The following is a 17,502-nucleotide window of genomic DNA, read 5'->3' as shown; positions in this document are numbered from 1 at the left end:
CTGTCACTGGTACTAACACAGGCACTGCCGCCCATAACACGCTGACGCTGCCTTCCATCACACACTGGCACTGGTACTCACGCTGGCGATGCCTCCCATCACACACTGGTGCTGCTTCCTACACTGGCGCAGTGGTGCTGCCTCCTGCACCAGGGGTGTACCTTTGTGAGAAAGTAGCCTCTTTCTAGCCTTGTTACCCCCACTTTTGGCCTGGTTGTGAGTGTATGTCAGGGTGTTTTCACTGTCTCACTGGGATCCTGCTAGTCAGGGCCCAGTGCTCATAGTGAAAACCCTATGTTTTCAGTATGTTTGTTATGTGTCACTGGGACCCTGCTAGCCAGGACCCCAGTGCTCATAGTGAAAACCCTATGTTTACAGTATGTTTGTTATGTGTCACTGGGACCCTGCTAGTCAGGACCCCAGTGCTCATAGTGAAAACCCTATGTTTTCAGTATGTTTGTTATGTGTCACTGGGACCCTGCTAGTCAGGACCCCAGTGCTCATAAGGTTGTGGCCTATATGTATGTGTTCCCTGTGTCGTGCCTAACTGTCTCACTGAGGCTCTGCTAACCAGAACCTCAGTGGTTATGCTCTCTCATTTCTTTCAAATTGTCACTAACAGGCTAGTGACCAATTTTACCAATTTACATTAGCTCACTGGAACACCCTTATAATTCCCTAGTATATGGTACTGAGGTACCCAGGGTATTGGGGTTCCAGGAGATCCCTATGGGCTGCAGCATTTCTTTTGCCACCCATAGGGAGCTCTGACAATTCTTACACAGGCCTGCCACTGCAGCCTGAGTGAAATAACGTCCACGTTATTTCACAGACATTTTACACTGCACTTAAGTAACTTATAAGTCACCTATATGTCTAACCTTTACCTGGTAAAGGTTGGGTGCTAAGTTACTTAGTGTGTGGGCACCCTGGCACTAGCCAAGGTGCCCCCACATTGTTCAGGGCCAATTCCCCAGACTTTGTGGGTGCGGGGACACCATTACACGCGTGCACTACATATAGGTCACTACCTATATGTAGCTTCACAATGGTAACTCCGAATATGGCCATGTAACATGTCTATGATCATGGAATTGCCCCCTCTATACCATCCTGGCATAGTTGGCACAATCCCATGATCCCAGTGGTCTGTAGCACAGACCCTGGTACTGCCAAACTGCCTTTCCCGGGGTTTCACTGCAGCTGCTGCCAACCCCTCAGACAGGCTTCTGCCCTCCTGGGGTCCAGCCAGGCCTGGCCCAGGATGGCAGAACAAAGGACTTCCTCTGAGAGAGGGTGTTACACCCTCTCCCTTTGGAAAATGGTGTGAAGGCAGGGGAGGAGTAGTCTCCCCCAGCCTCTGGAAATGCTTTCATGGGTACACATGGTGCCCATTTCTGCATAAGCCAGTCTACACCGGTTCAGGGACCTCTTAGCCCTGCTCTGGCGTGAAACTGGACAAAGGAAAGGGGAGTGACCACTCCCCTGACCTGTACCTCCCCTGGGAGGTGCCCAGAGCTCCTCCAGTGTGCTCAAGACATCTGCCATCTTGGAAACAGAGGTGCTGCTGGCACACTGGACTGCTCTGAGTGGCCAGTGCCATCAGGTAACGTCAGAGACTCCTCCTGATAGGCTCCTTCAGGTGTTGCTAGCCTATCCTCTCTCCTAGGTAGCCAAACCCTCTTTTCTGGCTATTTAGGGTCTCTGTCTCTTGGGATTTCTTAGATAACGAATGCAAGAGCACATCCGAGTTCCTCTGCATCTCTCTCTTCACCTTCTGCCAAAGAATCGACTGCTGACCGCGCTGGAAGCCTGCAAAACTGCAACAAAGTAGCAAAGATGACTACTGCAACTCTGTAACGCTGATCCTGCCGCCTTCTCGACTGTTTTCCTGGTGGTGCATGCTGTGGGGGTAGTCTGCCTCCTCTCTGCACTAGAAGCTCCGAAGAAATCTCCAGTGGGCCGACGGAATCGTCCCCCTCCAACCGCAGGCACCAAAGAACTGCATCACCGGTACCTTGGGTCTCCTCTCAGCACGACGAGCGAGGTCCCTTGAATCCAGCAACTCTGTCCAAGTGACTCCCACAGTCCAGTGACTCTTCAGTCCAAGTTTGGTGGAGGTAAGTCCTTGCCTCCCCACGCCAGACTGCATTGCTGGGAACTGCGTCTTTTGCAGCTACTCCGGCCTCCGTGCACTTCCGGTGGAAATCCTTTGTGCACAGTCCAGCCTGGGTCCACAGCACTCTAACCTGCATTGCACGACCTCCTAAGTTGTCCTCCGGCGACGTGGGACTCCTTTGTGCGACTTCAGGTGAGCACCGTTTCACGCATCCTCGTAGTGCCTGTTTCTGGCACTTCTGCGGGTGCTGCCTGCTGCTGAGAGGGCTCCTTATCTTGCTCAACGCCCCCTCTGTCCCCTGATGCAATTGGCGACATCCTGGTCTCTCCTGGGCCACAGCAGCATCCAAAAACCCTTACTGCACAATTTGCAGCTAGCAAGGCTTGTTGGCGGTCTTTCTTCAGGAAAACACTTCTGCACGACTCTCCACGGCGTGGGGGATCCATCCTCCAAAGGGGAAGTCTCTAGCCCTTGTCGTTCCTGCAGAACCTTCAGCTTCTACTGTCCAGTAGCAGCTTCTTTGCACCCACAGCTGGCATTTCCTGGGCATCTGCCCATCTCCGGCTTGCTTGTGACTTTTGGACTTGGTCCCCTTGTTCCACAGGTACCCTCAACTGGAAATCCATCGTTGTTGCATTGCTGGTTTGTGTCTTTCCTGCAGAATTTCCCTATCACGACTTCTATGTCCTTTGGGGAACTTTAGTGCACTTTGCACTCACTTTTCAGGGTCTTGGGGTGGGCTATTTTTCTAACCCTTACTATTTTCTAATAGTCCCAGCGACCCTCTACAAGGTCACATAGGTTTGGGGTCCATTTGTGGTTCGCATTCCACTTTTGGAGTATATGGTTTGTGTTGCCCCTATCCCTATGTGTCCCCATTGCATCCTATTGTAACTATACATTGTTTGCACTGTTTTCTAATACTATTACTGCATATTTTGGTATTGTGTACATATATCTTGTGTATATTTGCTATCCTAATACTGAGGGTACTCACTGAGATACTTTTGGCATATTGTCATAAAAATAAAGTACCTTTATTTTTAGTATATCTGTGTATTGTGTTTTCTTATGATATTGTGCATATGACACTAGTGGTACTGTAGGAGCTTCACTCGTCTCCTAGTTCAGCCTAAGCTGCTCTGCTAAGCTACCATTATCTATCAGCCTATGCTGCTAGACACCCTATACACTAATAAGGGATAACTGGACCTGGTGCAAGGTGCAAGTACCCCTAGGTACTCACTACAAGCCAGTCCAGCCTCCTACAACCTTGGTCAGTGAGATTGGGGGGTGGGGGTGCGAGGTTCAGATTTTCAACAATCAGACTGGTATTTAATGATAAATACATCATACAATAAGGAGGGTGCATGAGAGGGCCTTAAGGTGCAGTGGAAAGGGAGAGTAATGGAGATTGGCAGGGTTACTAAATTAGAGAAAACAGAAGATTTTGTAAAAAAAAAAAAAACATTTTTAAAGACTTTCTGACAGATTGTCAGACAGTGTGTATGTAAAACATCTTGGGTGAAATCCTGCACGTCACTAACCTAATCTGCAGGGCGTGCAGTCAAACTCAGCGGGCACTGGAAATCCAGCTTTACCATTCAAATATCAATGTTCTTCCAGATACATATTGGAAAAGTTTGCATTGCAATAAATACCATTCCACTTTCCAGTCATGGTCCAAAACCTGTGGATTAGCCTGCTATCCGTCCACTCCAAGTGCTATGGCGGCTCGTCAGGGGCGTAAAAGCGCAATATGCAGCTGTGAAAAAGTGCAAATCAAATTCAGACAACAGTTTTGTAGAGATCGGCATTGAAGGGGTCCATGGGTGAAAGCCACTGCACAGCAGCTGGTGTATATAACTCACACATGCTAAACACCACTGACTGATACTGCACAAAGTCAGTGTAAACTGATTGTTTTGTTTTGCCTGCTTCATCACCAGTGTCGATGTACCGTGTAATCGACCTCGGATCGATCAAACAGAGATCTGTCTCTGCCAGGATTTGAACTTGTAGCAGATCTTCACAGCATGTGCGCAACATATTCAGTTATCTTTCTGGGTTTAGTATCAGTGTGACTGGTTGGACCCTTGCACCTCACAACAGCCCCACTTGGTGCACAACTGAGGATGTTTGCCGGGCAGGTGAGCTGCACTGGAGCTCAGCCTCATCCGGTCTGAGGCCGTTTTTAGGTCGAGTTCTTTTCCAACATGTTGGTATCTATGTGGGCTTTTATCCACGCCCACCACACACCCATCACTTTCACTTGTTCGTGGGCTTGCCTTTCAAAAATCCTTTGTTATCATTGGTAAACGCTTTGCGTTTGTCCCTCCTTGGGGCAGTTTTCTTACCACCTTGGCCATCGACCCTGTTACATGGATAATTGCACGTTTGCCTACACGTTTGACTGCGAGCAAACTTCTTTTTTCTTTTGTGTCTCTCCTTCGTGCTCATGCTCCTGGCAGCCATGGAGTTTGAATCGGCTCGCTTATGTCAACTGTTTTACTTTTCATTTTCAATTTATGTGGCAAGAAAAGTCCAGTTAGGAATTTACAATCCTAAAAGCTCTAACTTGAGCAAATGCGAGACCCGTTGCAATGAAAATGCTTGCTTTATTGTTTTAGACCATGCTGCCCAATGCCCTCTTTCCTGTCCTCTCCCTCACCCACTCCCTTCTCTCCTGCCCTCTCTCTGTGTTGCCTCGTCCCATTACCCACTCCCCCATACAAACAGGGAGTGGGTTAGAGGACGACGTGACACGAAGAGCGAGATGATGGGAGAGAACGACACAGGGGGAGAGGGCAGGCAGGAGGCAGTGGCGATCTTACGGACAACAGAGGTTGGGAGGGAATAGCTGGAACAAGCACGCAGACAGTGGTTGGTGGGAAGGAGGTACTGAGGCAGCACATGGACAGCACACTGTGGGAGGGGCTAGGGGCAGCACACAGACAGTAGAGTCTGAGTAGGAGGAGCTGGGACACCACACGGACAATGGGAAGTGGGCGGGAGCAGAATGAGTGGAACATGGAATGGGAAGAAGTACATGAGAGTGACAACTGGAAAACATGCACACTCTCTTAGAGTGTTTAAACAAAGAAAGAAATAGCACCTGAAAAAGCAAGCAGTGGAAGGACACAGTAATGCGTCCGTGCTCCAGGAAAGGGACAAACAGAAGAGGAAGGAATGCCTACGGAGGCTGACAAATAAGAGACAAACAAATGAGAGTGACAATGAAACCAACCACTGGGAGGCCTCCACGCCAGCTGCGACCTAAAAGTAAGAGGGGGGGCATGCAATCCCTATGTCCGTCACGCATTCTGCCCTGCTCTTTGACATGGGACTCACTTGTTGCATTAAGCACTGGCCTGAATGCTACAGCACTAGAACAATAAGGTGAGATTTCCTAGAACTATGGTTTCCTTGATTTTCTAGAAGTCACCCGCAGCTAGAGGCGTGGTTTGACTCTTCAGCTGACAGTGTCAAGCTTTGGCAACTCTGCCCAATCCACTTTATGGAAAAAACTCCCCTATGCCCTGCCTTTGACTCCGACTCTTCGGCAGACCTAATTTCTCTTTCCATTTTGGAGCAGGGGTGCGAGATAATTCACCCTGCCTTGTGTGAATTAATTAATCTCTCCCTGGCCTCTGGCTGTGTTCCCCAGCAGTGGAAGCATGCCATGATGGCCCCCCTCTTTAAAAAACCCTTACTTGACTCACTTAGGCCTGAAAACGATCGGCCTTTATCATTGCTGATTCTCTTTTCCAAGAAAGCAGAAGGACATGTGAGTAGGCATCTCTCCGGTTCCTTGGAGGACACCGAGCTCATAGCACAGGACTCAGTCAGGCCTTCGCCCTCTTACAGCGCCGCGTCCTTGCTGCTAGCCTCGGAGTCTGCACAGCGGATTATGGACGAGGGCAACGCTGCAGCAATTCTTATGCTTCACCTCAGTGCTGCGTTCAAAACCCATCCCTTAATAATCATGGTCAAGAAGCTCTGGAGCTGTGGCATTGGTGGCAAGACACTACTTTGGCTGTCCTCATTTTTGCAGGGATGTACTTTCTAGGACTTTTGCAGGGATGTACTTTCTAGGACCTTTGCAGGGATGTACTTTCTAGGACTTTTGCAGGGATGTACTTTCTAGGACCTTTGCAGGGATGTACTTTCTAGGACTTTTGCAGGGATGTACTTTCTAGGACCTTTGCAGGGATGTACTTTCTAGGACCTTTGCAGGGATGTACTTTCTAGGACTTTTGCAGGGATGTACTTTCTAGGACCTTTGCAGGGATGTACTTTCTAGGACCTTTGCAGGGATGTACTTTCTAGGACTTTTGCAGGGATGTACTTTCTAGGACCTTTGCAGGGATGTACTTTCTAGGACCTTTGCAGGGATGTACTTTCTAGGACCTTTGCAGGGATGTACTTTCTAGGACCTTTGCAGGAATGTACTTTCTAGGACCTTTGCAGGGATGTACTTTCTAGGACTTTTGCAGGGATGTACTTTCTAGGACCTTTGCAGGGATGTACGTTCCAGGTCTCACAAAAGCCTTTTCACTTGACGGTACGCTCCGTACAGCGAGGAGTGCCTCGCGGTTCTTCATTGAACCCAACCCTTTCTAATGTCTATGTCTGCGCTGTGGCGGAGGTCATGGAGCGCTGTGGATTTACATTATTTCATATGCTGATGACACATAAGTTGTCATCACCATATCTCAGAACAGGGAGCTCATGGCCTCTTCCCTCTGAGACTGCTTGTCGGAGGATGCTGCTTGGACGGACTTTAATTGCTTGAAGCTGAATGCAGGGAGGACGGAGGTATTGGTCCTGGGCAAGCACCTTAATATCTGGTCCAACGCCTGGTGGTCTGATAGCCTCGGTCCTCTACCCCCTCCCAAGCCTAAGGTCAAAAATGTGTGAATCTGGTTTGAAGAAAAACTGTCCTTCGATGCCCAGATTAATGCCCTTGCAGGAAAATGTTTTGGGATGCTGCTATCCTTGAAAAAAATTCTCCATCTCTCACCTAAATCTGCACAGTTATATATTCAGGTTAGACTCATTTAAGGTGCTCCACTTGGGCGTATCTCAGTCCCGTTTGAACAGGCCTCAACGGATCCAGAACACGGCTCTGCGGGCACTGCTCACGCTTCCCAAGTGGACCTCCACAGTACCGCATTCAGGAAACGACATTGGTTGCTGATGAAGCAAAAAATTACCTTCAAAGCTCTCTACCGTTGCTGCAGAGCTCTCTCCGAAGGACCCGCTTACCCGCAGTCCATGATTACTCCTTAAGTTCCGACTAGGAACGTTAGATCAGTCGCAGCAACACAGGCGGTCATTCCAAAATTTTAAAAAGCCAGTATCTGAGGTAGCGCTTTCTGCCATCTTGCACCAAAAGTCTGGGACTCCCTCCGTGCTGAAACACGGCTAGCTCCTTCTGAAACCTTTTTCAGGAAAAATTGACCAACATGGTTCTTTGGATCTGGCTGAGACCTATCCAGCCGTATGGGCAACACTTTTTCCCCAAAGTCAGTATCATAGCGCTGGGACACTTCGTAAGAAGTAGTTTTGTGCTTTACAAGGCACATTCTTCTTAATATTCTTATTATTCATATTTTCACAGAGACCTTGAGCCATATGTAAGAACACCTTTTTCCCATAGACCAGTGGTTCCCAACCTTTTGACTTCTATGGACCCCACTTTATCATTACTGGAACCCGGGGACGCCCAATGAATCATTATTGGAATCCGGAGACCCCCCACTGAGTCAGTACTGAAAGCTGGGGACCTAATCTGTTGAAATTATTAAATTTTCTAAGCAGTCGCGGACCCCCTGAGGAGGCTTCTCGGACCCCCAGGCGTCCCCAGACCACAGGTTGGGAACCACTCTTATAGACAAAAAATGGTGAAATCCTTTAATAAATCTGCCCCTTCCCTCCCCAGCGCGACAGAGGCCATAAACACGGAGTATGACTAGAGTAACCACAGGCAGATGTGAGTGTGTGGCTGCCATGTCTAGTGGGTGGTGCACCCCTTTACTTCAGAAAGGACAAATCTAGCTGCTCTCTAGTTCTGTACACAGGTGCAGACACAAACAGGGCCTACTAATTCTGTAACTAAACAAAGAAAACAGAGGCAGAGGTGCCTGACATGCACCTGTACAGAAGGGGGGCTCTGCACGGATGTGCCTGTGCAGGGGAGGCAAAGAGAGGCCAGGGTGACCAAGAGCCAACTGGCACGTTTTATTCCATAGGGGAAACCCTCCCGGACCACAAGGCAAGACACACACCTGCGGTCTACTCCGCCCCAGCCTTCTGCGGCCTCCCTCAGGCTCAGCCATTGTCCTTCTAGAGCAGAGGTCTCCAAACTTTTTTATACCGCGCCCCCCCCCCCAGCTGAAAAATAAAAATCATAGGGCCCCCCTCCTCAGAATTTTGCACAATTATTGTATAAAGATGGCAATGTTTAAATATGTCTAGACCTATTTAAACATTGCAGTTAAGTACTGTTATCTTTTTAAAGATGCAATAACATGCTTCTGCTTAAAACAAAGGCCTGTTATGTGTGTAATGCTTCTTTTGGCTAAAGTCTAGCACCACCCCCCCTCCGATCACTTGAGGACCCCTAGGGGAAGACCTCTGTTCTAGATCCTTCTAGATGCCTGGCTTCCTTCTGAAGAGTTTCATGTTCATTCCACCGCGCTAAGTGGCAGCTCTCGCGCCAGTGACTCCTGGTCTGTAGTGCGACACCAGGGCCTCAGCTGCCGCCCACCACCGACCACCTGGACTGGTCTGCTTCTCCTGGACAGCCCCTCCGCTCCCTTACATGAATGGACTAGTGCCTGCAGAGCGCTGGTGCAGGGCTTCGCTGAGCTTGCAGAGTGCCTGGGGGCTGGTAGCAGTCTTCAAAGCGCACGCAGTGCAGGCAGCCGCGCACGCGCACAGCACTGGCACACATGCCAAAGGACCCGATTCAGGCGGGAGACTCCCGATGTTTGAAGCAAACGATGACTTTATTTTAACCCTTTCCCGCCTAAAATTGCCTCTGCTTTAATAGTCGTTTGTGGGGAAAATACATTCCGTGGGATGTTTTCCAAAATCTCTCACTTTCTTCTTCTAAAATGATGGCATGGGGTACATTCGATATGTTTATGTTTTACAAACAAATACGTTGTGGCAGGTGGAGAGCTCCTTCTGATGTCCGAGCGCCCCCTGCTTGTGCTGTCGTGCGTCACAGCTGGGCCTGGCACAGACAGGGTGCTCACCACCCCGTGTGCCAGGAGACGACCCACCTGCAAGAGGCTACCTTTACCCACAGCTCTCTCATCCGACCTCGTGACGTCACTTGAACACGCAAGCCTTGTGAAAGGCAACCTGGTGACCGCTTACTTAAGCATATGCCTCACCTCTTCTGTTTCCTACAGCAGTGTCCAGGGTCACACGGAGAGCTGAAGGGTCCCTGTACTACCCTGATCTGCTGGGTATGAGCGGTTCTCTCCTGGGCCAGGTCACACACAACCTGTTCCTCAGCTCTTGTGAAACCCGAGCAGGGCCTTGAGTCATGATCCGACCTTGGCCACAAGACACCACCGGCACGGGTGGATTGGGTGGGGGCGCCTTGTACTTGACTTCGCAGGGTTTAATGGGACCCTGCTGTCAAACACGGTGTGACTGGCCCTCACCGCCTCCTGGCAGGCCGAGGCAGGGCTGGTGAACTTCACATCAGTCTTCAGCAGGACATCCGCAGAGGCTCGATGTGCTTAGAAGCCCCTCAGCAGCAGAGCGGCACCTGTGCGGCGCTGGTGCTCATACCTGACCTGAGCCTGGCACGCCCACCACCCGCTGTCCATCAGAGTGCCAGTACTCTCCCTGGCTGAGGACAGACTTCAGTACTGGAGGGTGGACCATTCAGAAGGGCTGGAAGTCGGTACCGGTGAGTACTGGCCCATTTAAAGCACTGCACATAAGGGCTAGAGGCACAGACGTGCAGGTACGCATGAACAAGCCGGCAGATAGGCAAGGCACCTATCTGGACACAAGACAACTAGAGGCCCAGAGGCACATACACACATCGACAGCACCAGACCAGCGCACACGGCGAAACAGATGACAGCAGGAGAGATGGACAGCACCAGACCGGTGCACACGGTGGAACAGATGAAACAGGACAGATGGACAGCACCAGACCAGTGCACACGGCGGAACAGATGACAGCAGGACAGATGGACAGCACCAGACCAGTGCACACGGCGGAACAGATGAAACAGGACAGATGGACAGCACCAGACCAGTGCACACCGTGAAACAGATGAAACAGGACAGATGGACAGCACCAGACCAGTGCACACGGTGGAACAGATGACAGCAGGACAGATGGACAGCACCAGACCAGTGCACGCGGTGAAACAGATGAAACAGGACAGATGGACAGCACCAGACCAGTGCACACGGTGGAACAGATGACAGCAGGACAAATGGACAGCACCAGACCAGTGCACACGGTGGAACAGATGACAGCAGGACAGATGGACAGCACCAGACCAGTGCACACGGTGAAACAGATGAAACAGGACAGATGGACAGCACCAGACCAGTGCACACCGTGAAACAGATGAAACAGGACAGATGGACAGCACCAGACCAGTGCACACGGTGAAACAGATGACAGCAGGACAGATGGACAGCACCAGACCAGTGCACGCGGTGAAACAGATGAAACAGGACAGATGGACAGCACCAGACCAGTGCACACGGTGGAACAGATGACAGCAGGACAGATGGACAGCACCAGACCAGTGCACGCGGTGAAACAGATGAAACAGGACAGATGGACAGCACACATACCAGTGCACACGGTGAAACAGATGACAGCAGGATAGATGGACAGCACCAGACCAGTGCACACTGTGGAACACATGACAGCAGGACAGATGGACAGCACCAGACCAGTGCACGCGGTGAAACAGATGAAACAGGACAGATGGACAGCACCAGACCAGTGCACACGGTGGAACAGATGACAGCAGGACAGATGGACAGCACCAGACCAGTGCACGCGGTGAAACAGATGAAACAGGACAGATGGACAGCACACATACCAGTGCACACGGTGAAACAGATGACAGCAGGATAGATGGACAGCACCAGACCAGTGCACACGGTGGAACACATGACAGCAGGACAGATGGACAGCACCAGACCAGTCTGCAACTCCTTAGGTCCTCTAAAGTGGCGAGAGAGCGGAGCGTGGAGGAAGATCACTCGCCCTGTGTGATTCCATCCTTCAGGCTCCATGTGCCTCGACCCTCGTCCTCTAAGATATAATCACCTCTAGTAGGTAACACTACATGCTCGCTACATAGCTCCTCTGTCCTTGGCCTCTCAGAATGCAGAGAGCGCTGCATGCACATACCTGTTTTGGCCTCTTTGCTACAAACCTACATATGTATATGTAGTCTAAGGTGACCAGGCGTCCCGGATTTGCCCGGACAGTCCCGGTTTTTCACCATCTGTCCTGGCAGATTTCGGGAAATGTAGCTCATGTCCCTGTTTTTTAGAGAGGGGCGCCGGAAAACTGTGGGGGGGGGGGGGGGGGTGGTTTTATTTGTTTTCCAAAGAAGAGATAGTTAGCAGGTGTTATCAGGAAGCAATTTAATTAAGACACACCATACTGGCTTTAAAAATTGTATTGAATTTATGTTCTTGGTGCCTCTTCTGTAGCTCTGTACTGATGAGCGCTGTCATTCTGCGCGCTCAGATGAAGTAAAAATGTAGTACTTCTTCTATTTTTAGTGAAATGTCCCAGTTTTTGGCCTTAAAATTCTAGTCACCCTAATGTAGTCTCAGGGACTAACACGTCACATTTAGGATTGACAGTATTTGTCAATCATGGTATGTGTGTTAGTCCTAGTGGGCCAATAAAACAAAGACTACAATTCCCACAGTGCACTGTTAAAAACAGAAAAGCTCATGCCTAGAAATAAAGCCATACCCCGAAATGTCTTTTGCTGAGCCAGTCACAGAGCAGGCAGTGTCACGTGACCCCCTCAGGTCATTTCTTGCATCTCAGAAATATCTGCCATGAAGGCAGCGAGAAACCTACAGCCGGCCAGACTTAAAGTGTGAAATGAGAAACCTCTAGAGCGGAAAGTATGGCTGGATGAAAGGGCCTCCAAGTCTGCAGGAAGCCTTCAGTGACGGCCTGTGCAAGGGAAAAGGGGCGCGGCGGCGCAGCGCGTGGCGGGGGAGAGGGGAGAAATACAATAAAATAAGAAAAGAAACGCACCTTAATGCCGCACCACGCCATGCCGCGCTGCTCTGCTCCTCCATCCTCGCTGCAGGCACAGGCTCCCAGCCTGCCCTGTGGCCAATCAATCAATCTATTTATAAAGCGCACTACATACCCGTGAGGGTTTCAAGGCGCTGGGGGGGGCAGGGGGTGCTGCTACTGCTCAAGAGCCAGGTCTTGAGGTGTCTTCTGAAGGTGACCAGGTCCTGGATCTGTCTTAGGTTAGACGGGAGGGTGTTCCAGGTCTTGGCGGCGAGGTAAGAGAAAGATCTGCCGCCTGAGGATCTGTGTCAGATGCGGGGGATGGAGGCGAGGGCGAGGTTGGTGGAGCGGAGATGCCGGGTGGGGGTGTAGAAGCTGAGTCTGCCGTTCAGGTAGGTTGGTCCGGTGTTGTGAAGTGCTTTGTGTGCATGGGTGAGGAGCTTGAAGGTGATCCTCTTGTCGACGGGGAGCCAGTGTAGGTTTCTTAGGTGGGGGGTGATGTGGCAGTGGCGAGGGATGTTGAGGTTGAGTCGGGCGGAGGCGTTTTGGATGCGTTGGAGGCATTGCAGGTGTTTGGACGGGATGCCTGCGTAGAGTACGTTGCCGTAGTCGAGCCTGCTGCTGACGAGGGCCTGAGTTACTGTTTTCTTGTTTCGGTTGGCATCCATTTGTAGATTCTGCGAAGCATGCGGAGGGTGTTGTAACAGGAAGAGGAGATGGCGCTGACTTGTTTTGACATGGAGACGGATGAGTCGAGGATGAAGCCGAGGTTTTGTGCGTGGTCGGTTGGTGTCGGTGGGGTGCCCAGCGAGGTTGGCCACCATGAGTCATCCCAAGCGGAGGGGGTGGGCCCAAGGATGAGATCCTCTGTTTTGTCCGAGTTCAGTTTCAGCTGGCTGCTTCTCATCCAGTCGGCGACGGCCTTCAAGCCCTCGTGGAGGTTGGTTTTGGTGGTGTGTGGGTCCTTGGTGAGGGAGAGGATGAGTTGTGTGTTGTCGGCGTAGGAGATGATGTTGAGGTTGTGTTGACGGGCCACTTGTGCAAGGGGGGGCCATGTAGATGTTCAACAGTGTCGGGCTGAGGGATGAGCCCTGGGGTATGCCGCAGATGATGTTGGTGGCTTTGGATTGGAACGGGGGAGGCGGACTCTCTGGGTTCTTCCGGAGAAGAAGGATGTGGTCCAGTCGAGGGCCTGGTCTTGGATCCCTGCTTCGAGGAGGCAGATTTTCAGAGTGTGGTGGCAGACAGTGTCGAAGGCGGCCGAAAGGTCTAGGAGGATGAGGGCTGATGTTTCTCCATTGTCGAGATGGCTTCTGATGTCGTCTGTGGCGGCGAGGAGGGCTTTTTCGGTGCTGTGGTTTCGTCTGAAGCCGGACTGGGAGGGGTCGAGGATGTTGTTGTCTTCGAGGTACTGGGTGAGCTGTGCGTTGACGATTTTCTCAATGACCTTCGCTGGGAATGGGGGCATGGAGATGGGCCGGAAGTTCTTCAGGCCTTTGGGGTCTGCCTTTGTTTTTTTGAGTGGAGCGTTGATTTCGGCATGTTTCCAGCTTTCCGGGAATCTTGCTGTTTCGAAGGAGATGTTGATGACCTTCCGTAGGTGTGGTGGGATGACTGCATCTGCTTTGTTGAATATGTGGTGTGGGCAGGGGTCTGATGGTGATCTGGAGTGGATGGAATTCATGGTCGTCGTTGATGCTGGTCCAGGAGGTCAGGCGGCTGGAGCGGGTGGAGTTTGTGGAGGGCGGGGTAGGGTGTGTCCGAGGTGTGAGGGGTGTTGAAGCTGTTGTGGATGTCTGCTATCTTTCTGTGGAAGGCGGTGGCTAGGGCGTCGCATAGTTCTTGGGAAGGGGTGATGTCGTTGACGGTGGCGCTTGGGGTTGAGAGCTCCTTTACGATGTTGTAAAGTTCTTTGCAGTCGTGAGCTTTGTTTTCTAGGTGAGTTTTGAAGGAGGATCTTTTTGCTAGCCTGATGAGTTGGTGATGGCTGCGTGTGGCGTCCTAGAGTGCTGTGTGGTTGTTAGGTGTGCGCTCGAGGAGCCATTTTTGCTTGCGTTTACGGCAGTTGCGTTTGGAGGCTTGGAGGTCATTGGTGAACCAGGTGGCTTTTTTGTTGATTTGGTTGTTGGAGGGTTTCTTGAGTGGTGCGTTGCAGCTTGCGTAGTCATTGATCCATAGCTTGAGGTTGTGGGCGGCGATGTCAGGGTCGGCGGGGTTGGTGGGTGGTTTCTGAGCTAGGGCATTGGTTAGCTGATCTTCGGTGACTTTGCCCCAGCGTTGGCGGGGTGGTTGCTCGGTGAGGTGGTGTTCGGTTTGTTTCTTGAAGGTGAAATGGATGCAATGGTGGTCGGTCCAGTAGAGTTCGGTGGTGTGGTTGAAGGTGACGTGGTCGCTTGTGGAGAAGATGGGGTCTAGAGTGTGACCGGCTGAGTGGGTGGGTGTGTTGACGAGCTGTCTGAAGCCGAGGTTGGCGATCTGGGTGGTGGAGTTGATGTTGTTATTGTTTTCGAGGTGAAAGCTCAGGTCCCTGAGGAGGATGTAGTCCGTGGAGGCGAGTGCGTGGGTGCTGGCAAGGTTGGCGATTGCGTTGCTGGACGGTGCCCTGGGTCCAGGAGGTCTATAGATGAGCGTTCCTCTGAGGGTGGTGTTGGGGTGGTGTGGATTTGAAAGTGCAGGATTTCGGCGGAGCTGAGGGAGTCGTCCAGGAGGGTCTTGACTTTGAGGGTGGCCTTGTGGATGATGGCTATGCCTCCTCCGGTTCTGTTGGTGTGGTCTCTGCGAGAGATCTTGTAACCGTCCGGAATGGCTATGGTGATGTCAGGTGCTGCGGAGACATTCCACCAGGTTTTGGTTAGGAAGGCTACGTCCGGGGTGGTGGAGTCGAGCAGGTCCCAGAGCTCGATGGCGTGCTTGTGTGCAGAGCGGGTGTTGAGGAGTATGCAGCGGAGGTAGTTAGTCTTGGTCCTGGGAGGTTTGTGGACTCTGACACAGGTGAAGCTGCAGTTGTGGCAGGAGAAAGGCCCGTGTGTGCTCTTCGGAGTGGCCTGGAAGCAGGTGGTGTCTCGGCCAGTATTGAGTGCGCGGAGGGTGTCGGCGTTGTAGCGGAGGCTGGAGGTGTGGCTGTTGCTGGGTCCAGGGGTTCTGGCGCTGGGCGCGGTCCAGGCGCGGATGGGTGCAGACGAGCTTGCCTCTGGCGCGCCTCCGGTGTGCCAGCGGCGCGACCGCCATTAAGAAGGGAGGGGGGAGGGAGGAGCAGCTGGGAGGCGGGAGGTGCGGGCGAATGGGGGGACGGGGGTGGGAGGAGCGGGAAAAAAGGCATAAAAGTAAAAGAGGGCAAAAAGGCCCGATATAAGAAAAAGTTAGAGAAAGGATAAAAGAGGCAAAGAGTAAAATCCTGACGCTGCTCAGAGCAGCATTGGCTGGGAGTGCCTAGCCAGGGCGCTCCCAGGCAGACTGGGCTTTAGAGAGCCTACTGCGCATGTGTCTTTGGCCGGCCCGAGACAGTCAGCCAAACATACATGCGCCTCGTCCCCGTCACGACTGTGGCCCCACCTCTTTTAATACAAAACCATAATAAACATAGTTAATTATGGTTTTGTATTAAAAGGTTTGCAGCTGCTGGCATGGGTGGGGTGGGCGACGTTCCTAACGGAGGAGCCGCGCCTGGAAGCCTATGCGCCTTCGGCACCTTCATTTAAGCGTCCCTTACGTATTTTTTTTTTTTAGTTTGCATTGTTTTTCTATAATGCGAACGTGACCCAAAGGTACTGGACCGCTTTATATGAGCCCCCCCCCTTACATTATAGAAGGACACATTTATTTTGGTAGCCCGGGGAGATTAAGTGATTTGCCCAGAATCACAGGATGTTGAGCCGACGCCGAGACTCGAGTCTGGTTCCTCAGCTCCAAAGTCGCCCCCCCATAGTCCGGGCCTACAAGGAAGGACTGAATCTAGGCTTGTCCAGCTCCCATCGGCTGCAGTCTGGGACCTGTAGTCACCAGGCTCATGAGGCAGGGTTCAGATGCAGGCTTGACAGTCTCAGCACACAAACACGGCGTCTCCAAAGCCACGGCTGGCTGGACGTCCACGAATATAGCTGGCCCTCGTGTCTTGGAACGGCCGCCTCGGGTTTCTTCAATGATTTATTCCAACCGCCTTTTCCACCCAAATTCTTTTCAACGTGAAGAAACACTGCATTTACCAGAATGCATTTGTTGCTAAAAGCGCAATACGGTTAGGAATATTTCCCCTCGTGCTGGGAAGTCAGAGGATTGCCCCTGTGATCCCACGTTTTCAGTGGGATGTATGAGTAGGTTACTACCCAAGCCTGTTTATTTTCTTTGCATTCTAGAACAAGTATATATTTAAAATGGTGAAACCAAACAACAAGTTTGACAATGCAAAGGTTAGTGAACCAGCAACTCATGCCTGATAGGCGGCAGCTTGAGATCTTCTTACCTGTGCATTCTGGGACTTGTAGTTCTCTTTGTTTTTTAACCAGCGTATGAAAACTCCCGCCATTTAAAGCGCTCTTGGGTGAAAAGCCAGCGCTGAGTGTGGCGCGTTTGATATATGAGCACGTGACAGATATGACTCAACAAACACGCACCAATGTCCCCGTCTCAGGCGGGGGGGGGGGGGGGGCAAACCCCTCCGGGCTCACGCCCCTGCCTGCTCGCCAGGCCTTCCCTGCGACTGGAGGCCGATGCTGGACAATCTAATTGGACCGCTGAGGTCAAAGGGCGAAGAACAGGGGGCTGCTCACAGCGCTTCGCCGAGTGAAACAACTCGCATCCTTCGAGGCGCTGGCCAGCTGACCAATAACCACCGGCGACGGTGAGTAACGGCGATGATACGGGCCTGACTTGGGGGTGTTCTTGAGAGAAAGGAGTTTTATTACAACACTGTGCTGTACGGGCTCGTGGCTGAGTAGAGAGAAGGTTAATCTTTTATCAGAAGCAGATGCCAAACCACTAAGTAACAAGCTTAGGGGATATAAACTTAAAAACAGAAATCACAAGACATGGTCAGTAACAAAACTAAATATCGGGTTTACACATCACAAGCTGCTACTTTTTAAAACCTAGAAATCCTTTTAGGAGGATGTGTCCC

General features: G+C 51.4%; 1 protein-coding gene across 2 annotated transcripts in view; it reads left to right on the top strand.

Moving 5' to 3' along the window:
* LOC138282929 (alanine aminotransferase 2) overlaps nucleotides 1-17,502 on the top strand; it is a 305,965-nt gene that overhangs the window by 52,591 nt on the left and 235,872 nt on the right. The window contains exon 1 of one of the 2 annotated variants that reach the window (XM_069220987.1): nucleotides 17,080-17,226. The exons of the other annotated variant lie outside the window; for it this stretch is intronic. Within the exon in view, the coding sequence (XP_069077088.1) occupies nucleotides 17,096-17,226 (131 nt within the window). The 5' untranslated portion in view covers nucleotides 17,080-17,095. Of the gene's footprint in view, nucleotides 1-17,079; nucleotides 17,227-17,502 lie in introns of those variants that run through there. 2 annotated transcript variants of the gene reach the window in all.

The sequence above is a fragment of the Pleurodeles waltl genome, chromosome 2_2 (assembly GCF_031143425.1).
Source record: "Pleurodeles waltl isolate 20211129_DDA chromosome 2_2, aPleWal1.hap1.20221129, whole genome shotgun sequence".
Classification (NCBI taxonomy): Eukaryota; Metazoa; Chordata; class Amphibia; order Caudata; family Salamandridae; genus Pleurodeles; species Pleurodeles waltl.
Note: the sequence above shows the minus strand (reverse complement) of the source record. Positions and strands in the feature narration are given on the sequence as shown.